This window comes from Magnolia sinica, chromosome 2 (assembly GCF_029962835.1).
Source record: "Magnolia sinica isolate HGM2019 chromosome 2, MsV1, whole genome shotgun sequence".
Taxonomy (NCBI): domain Eukaryota; kingdom Viridiplantae; phylum Streptophyta; class Magnoliopsida; order Magnoliales; family Magnoliaceae; genus Magnolia; species Magnolia sinica.
Window position 1 is genome coordinate 25,506,527 of NC_080574.1, and position 6,559 is coordinate 25,513,085.

General features: G+C 41.7%; 1 protein-coding gene across 1 annotated transcript; it reads left to right on the plus strand.

Annotated features, from left to right (window-relative positions):
- The first annotated feature begins 1,519 nt into the window (after positions 1-1,519).
- LOC131227804 (GDSL esterase/lipase At1g33811-like) lies at positions 1,520-6,288 on the plus strand. The gene is made up of 5 exons (XM_058223632.1): positions 1,520-1,787; positions 2,559-2,683; positions 2,887-3,135; positions 4,651-4,927; positions 5,791-6,288. The coding sequence occupies exons 1-5, from the start codon at positions 1,532-1,534 to the stop codon at positions 6,012-6,014; spliced, it is 1,131 nt and encodes a 376-aa protein (XP_058079615.1). The 5' UTR covers positions 1,520-1,531; the 3' UTR covers positions 6,015-6,288.
- The last annotated feature ends 271 nt before the right edge of the window (positions 6,289-6,559 follow it).

Sequence of the window (6,559 nt, forward strand, 5' to 3'; positions counted from 1 at the left end):
CACTTTTTTCTGTGGTGGGATCCACCAGAGCTTTGGATCTGACTCATTCTTTGGATCATGCTTTAAAATGATCTGTTTAATTGTATGGATGGCGTGGATACAGTATATATATCATAATGAGCACTACAGAATTTGGCGACATCACTTAGTAGCTACTCTTGCTGCCCAACCTGCCAGTAGCTAATCCGCATCCATAAAATTCTTCAAAATAATAGATAATATTTGAAAAAAGAAAATTAAATAATAAAATAAAGTTAAAAATAATAATAGCTTATTTGTTTGAGGTGAGGCGTGCGAATTCACACAACTCGACTTGGCATGTGCTATAAAGAGATGATCCAACCCAAATGGCTATTTCTTGTTAGCAACTTAAGCTTTATACAAACCACATCTCTTATATACATGAGATTTCTTTGATTATTTTTTTACGTGGAAAAAGATAGTTACATTAAAAAAGAAACATGAAAGGAAAGTTTTAATTTTTGAAACAAATTATTTTAAAATCCCTTATAAAATACAACATAGATCTACACAAAACATGTTTAAAAGTTATCTTGACCCGTACATATATACTAAACTAAGCCCTAGCAATGTGCATTGTGTGATTCCACTATGTTTTTTGCATGTCAATTGCATGAATAGTTGAGTGGAAGATCACTATTATTTGCCCGGCCTACGGTCAGATGGCGTGCTTATCTTGTTTGACAATACATCTGTGCTAAAACCTTTTCTCGGGATATCTTTTATATTGTTGGGGTCTTTACTCCCGATGTCATCCCCCAATATGAAATAGGTGCGGTTCCACTCCTAAAAAAAAAAAAACTCCATGATTCAATGAGAAGCATTAATCAAGCACGTGTAATTAAACAATGCTACGTATCTTTACAGACCAGATAGTCCTGATTGGAGAAGACGCATGAAGACTAATAACACGTGAGGAGAGTTGTGTCGAACCGATTCGGGTCCTTACTCCTTCCAAGTTTACAAGTTCCAGTCGAGCCATACCAAACTCGAATGAGTCTTAAAACCATGCAACACATTGCAAGATTGAAGACCTTCCGTTTCATTTACTGGTGGGTGTTCAATCACCACTTTTGACTATAGGGTGGCCCACCTGAGATTTACATCTACTTCAGTTTTGGGCTGATGACCTAAAATGAGCTGGAAAAACAGACGGACAGCAGGGATATATCACACATACCTCAAGATGGACCCACGATTGGACCCACGATCAGGGCCGCACTAATCCGCTCCCCAGGCCAACTAGCCCTGCCTACCCTAGCTCGGGCCATTGCCACCCCTACTCACGAGACCCCACGTCTCATCACCGCAACTCACCTCCTCATTAAAGATTCCGTGCATTGAAAACAAAGGCAGACATGACCCATGCACATTCAAACACTCCATAACTCTTTCACGAGTCATTTGCCACCAAACCGCCTCCTCATGAAATCTGAGCCTTTTCAGCCTATAAATTGTGGCATTTCAACCCCATTTCCCTTCACCAACAACCCTAGGATTTAGGTAAAACATGTGTGGTCACATGAAAATGAGGGCCCACCGGGACTTGATCATCTTTGCCATTCTAGTATTATTTTGTATGGTTAGGGTTAGGTCAAGGCCTCAAGTACCATGTCTCTTTATTTTTGGGGATTCTTTGGTGGACAATGGCAACAACAATGGGTTACTGACACTTTCCAGGGCCAACTACTCGCCATATGGCATCGACTTCCCGAGCGGCATCACTGGGAGATTTACCAATGGACTAACCACCGTCGACATCTTAGGTTGGTAAACGCATGTATGCATGCATGCTACATATGTTATTTATTTATGAATATGGATTTTCTATTTGCAACAAATAGAAAAAATAGAAAAACATATTTGTTGCCATGTGGTTGGGTCACATCATCATATATTGCATTTAATGTAGCAATGCAGACAATGTCCATTGTGATGTGGACAAAAAAACATATTTGTTGCAATGTGTTTGGGTCACATCATCATATATTGCATTTAATGTAGCAATGCAGACAATGTCTATTGTGATGTGGACCACCCGTAATACAAGAAAAATAAGAAAAACGTGTTTGTGGCAAGCAGAGGATCCGGATTCTTTATTTATTTATGGTTGTGTATGTATTTGATACGGAGATAATTTACCTCCACCGTGATATGGGTCGGACATCGTAGAAGGATAGCTCAAAATTGGGCCATGCATTTTAAAACTAATGAAGATGGCCACACCATGCGATTTAGTGGTTTTATGCATGATTTTACATTGTTTGTGATTGTATGCCTTACCTGAATTTTAGACCAGCCTGATTTTTGGGCCATCCTATTTTTGGGATAAGATACCTTTGATGCACAATTTGAGTATCCAACACACGTCATTGCGGGTCCTGACAAACACTTATGTGTACCGTGTTCTCACACTATAGGATTATATAATTAATCAACATCATATGTTGTAATTAGATATCTTTTAACTGATTTTATTCTTGTATTATTTTCATAACAACTATTTGACTAACGTTTTCATCGATCTTTGATCGCAGCGAAGCTTTTGGGTTTTTCAGATTTTATTCCACCATATGCAAGTACTCAAGGCCGAGCCATTTTAAGAGGCCTGAATTATGCATCAGGAGCGTCTGGCATAAGGGATGAGACCGGCAACAACCTGGTAATTTAAATGGTTTACCTTGTTACTAAAGATAAAATGGTCGGGTGCTTACATCGGACAGTCCAATCAGTTGATCCGGACTGTCCATTAAGTCCAGAACACATTTCATGATGGGCTACAATATGAAAATCGCACTGATCGAATGATCCAATCTATCTTTAATTTGGCCTTAGGTGTGATGAGGTGTTATATATGGGTTGCAGGGTGACCATTTATCAATGGACCAGCAAGTAGAAAACTTCAGAAAGACACTGCAACAGATGAGGGGATTTTTCAGAGGGAGAACAAATAGAGTGAATGCATACCTAAGTCAATGCATTTTTTCAGTTGGAATGGGAAGTAATGATTATCTCAATAACTATTTCATGCCTAATCTATATACAACAAGCTTAGAATACAGCCCCAGCACCTATGCTACTCTCCTCCTTGATGACTACTCGCGCCAATTAACGGTCAGATTTCTCTCTCTCTCTCTCTCTCTCTCTCTCTCTCTCTCAATGGGCCAGAAGGCCTGCCTGGCCCACTGAGTCCAGCCTAGCTTGGACGGGCTTGGCTGCATGATGATGATTACCTGGTGCAAAAATTAGCACCGTTTACTTATCAGGTGGGCCACACCATAGAAAATAATATCTAACCATTGATAAATAAAAAATACAAGTATGCTTAATGAGTGGATGTGGATGATTTTTGGCTAAGGCAATCCTCATGGTGGGACTGGATCAGGTCGACTGAGTCTGATACGGCTGGACTTGGACGAGTCGCACCAGACTCATGACGCGTACTGCGTCCTACGTCGCCCGTCTCTTGCCTCGAACCGGCAGTTCAGTTGGCGGGCCCACCATGTTGTATCTGTTTATTCATGCCGTCCATCCCTTTTCTCAGATAATTTTAAAGCATGAACACAAAAATGAGGCAGATCTAACGCTCAAATAAACCACACCATATAAGGATGTGGATTGCGTCCTTCCCGCCCATCTCTAGCCCCGAATGGGCAGTTCTGTGTGAGGACCCACCGTGATGTATCTGTACATCCAAGCCGTCCATCCTTTTTCTCGTATCATTTTAAGCTATTAAAAAATGAAGCAGATCCAACGCTCAAATGGGCCACACCACAGGTGACTCTTGCATTTCATGCCGCTGGCATTTGCTTTGCGCATTTAATGCAACGAAGCTTATTATTTGGTATGGTCCACTTGAGCATTGTATTGCCTTATTTTGGTATCCATGACTTAAAATGATTTGAGAAAAGGGCTTGATGGCTTGGATGTACAGATACGTCACGGTGGGCCTGCCACCGCAGGACGCAGTCCGTCTCCCACCATATATAACTCTTGCATTTACTGCGACTGTCATTGCGTTGTGCATTCAATGCAACCAAGCTTATTATTTTGTGTGGTACAATTGAGAGTTGGATCCGCCTCATGTTTTGCATTCATGCCTTAAAATGATTTGAGAAAAGGATGGACGGCATGGATAAACAGATACATCATGGTGGGCCCGACCACAGAACTTACCGTTCGGGTCTAGAGACGGACAGAGTAGGACCCAATCGGCGTCCACCAGACTCATCCCAGTCTTAAAACCATACGTGCCCGCTCGACCAATGAGAGCTGAGTCTTGTGGTCCAGAGACTGCTAGTCAAATGAGCCCCTGCCGGACTTTGCGGACACATGCCAACATGTATATATAAACACGTGATCTGTACGATGCACATGTGAAATCTGATCCATCCATCAGGCTGCCCCTTCCATTTGTAAATGAACTGGCCAAAAAACATGCTGTTCAATTCATCAGGTCAGCCACACGTGTACAATGAAACTTCGACCATCGCCAAATTTTTTCAAGCCGCACATTTGTATTCATACACGTGTGGCCTAGCTAATGAGTAGATCAGCCATTTTCCTTTTGACCAGTTGGGCCCACCTTCTGAAAATAACCCTGACGCCATCAATTTTCTCCCACGTCAGAAATTATACGATCTGGGTGCACGTAAGGTGGCCGTATCGGCCGTGGGTCGGATTGGATGCATACCGTACGAGATCGCACGACTTAACGGCAGTGATAACAGTAACCGTAACGGCAGCCGGTGCAATGAAAGAATCAACAAAGCCATCTACAAGTTCAACAAAGGCCTCCGAAAGATGTTGGACCGTTTCAATAACGGTCAGCTGCCCGGGGCCAAGTTCGTCTTCGTCAACACCTACCATACTTCCAAAATCATGATTGACCATGCTGCCTCCTACGGTAATCCTTTCCACCCTGTACCTGCCCGCGGGCAGCTCTATTTCTCTCTTTTATTATCTTGTCCGGGAAATGTCCTATGAGACTCATACATGGGCTTATGCGCTGTTTCATGTATGTCCGTGTGTACGTAGAATTGTAAATATATAGGCTTGCAATGCATGTGTGATGTGTGTACTATGAATACATATTTGCATGCATGTAACCATGCTTGTTGGTTTTATGCATTTTTCAAACATATGCGTTGAGCGGTACACGAATCGAATTAGGCACAACTTGGCTTAGCTCCGCCAGTAGCTAACCCTAGCTTGTACTCGGCCCGGCTCGGTCCTCGAGCCTCGCTGGCCAGCTCAGTTTCTCACATAATACAAAGCAGGTATTTCATCAAACACTGATCCCACGAAGAATGTATGCACCCAAAACAATACTTCGTTAAGTCATTTCATCAAACACTTAACGAATAACATCAATATCAAAATAACGAAGTCATCGAGCTGATTCGATCTGATTCGAGTCAAGCTCGGGCAGGCTTGAACTCAGCACGAAAGTTTTTCGATGTCCAACATCTAGCTCGACTCGGTCCGAATCCAAGCCAAGGTGTGTCGAGCTTTTCCGAGTTGAATCAAGCAAGCTGATCACCAAGCTAACTCGACTCATGTACAGCTCTATTCATGTAGAAATAAGTATTAAATCTATAAATATTGTATCAGGCTGTATGATCTTTGACTATGATCGTTTATTATTATTTTTAGTTGGTGAATTCTCTTGTATAAATTCTCCTAAGTATTAAATCTATAAATATTGAAGGTAATCAGTTGGGTGTTTATGCATATATAATAGATTGAAATTGTTGTGCATGGAAGCAGGGTTTAAGGTGATCGACAAGGGGTGTTGTGGGGTGGGGAGGAACAACGGCCAGATAACTTGTCTTCCTCTGCAAGAGCCTTGCCAAGATCGGAGTAAGTATGTGTTTTGGGATGCATTTCATCCAACGGAGGCCTCGAACATCATCCTTGCTAATAAATCATACAGCTCCATGTCGTGGTCCGATGTCTTCCCAATGAATATACGTCAGCTCGCGATGGCCTGAGAGCCGTCCTTGCAAGCAACGCCATCACATTTTGTTAATCAAGTGGACCATTTTTTTTTTCCTTCCAGAGCTACCAATTTATGTATGATGTATAAGCTATAAGCATGTCATAATTACCATTTTCTCAAATAAGCTTAGCATGTTGTAGTCACCATTTTCTTCAATAATAACTTTAGCGATGGTCCAATTTAAGCATGAAGAGTCTACATTCACCGTTTAATGGTCTTGATTGTATTGATGGAGTTGGCTATTTTCTTCTTCTTTTATAAAAATAAAATAAAATTGTGTGCATATGTGTGTATTATAAACTCATATTTGAGAAATGGTCACGAATTTTCCATGTATATATATTAACTTCACGTACCAGCTGTCATATGTCTAAGACATTTAACGTGCAAAAAGGTGGGCCTCACAAGAAAATCAAGCTTGCCCACTAGTTAGGCAGGGAAAGAAAGTTGTTGCCGACGTACGTGTTCTTTGTTTCCGCACAGTGCGGCACATATCTTAGTCAAGCTGGTCTAGCACGGCTTGGCCAGTACCCCAGC

Excerpts from the sequence above, each read along its gene's own strand:
- LOC131227804 (XM_058223632.1), top strand. The coding sequence starts at position 1,532 with ATGTGTGGTCACATGAAAATGAGGGCCCACCGGGACTTGATCATCTTT. Across the intron at positions 2,684-2,886 it reads ATGAGACCGGCAACAACCTG|GGTGACCATTTATCAATGGA; the intron begins GTAATTTAAATG and ends TATGGGTTGCAG. Across the intron at positions 3,136-4,650 it reads ACTACTCGCGCCAATTAACG|AAATTATACGATCTGGGTGC; the intron begins GTCAGATTTCTC and ends CTCCCACGTCAG.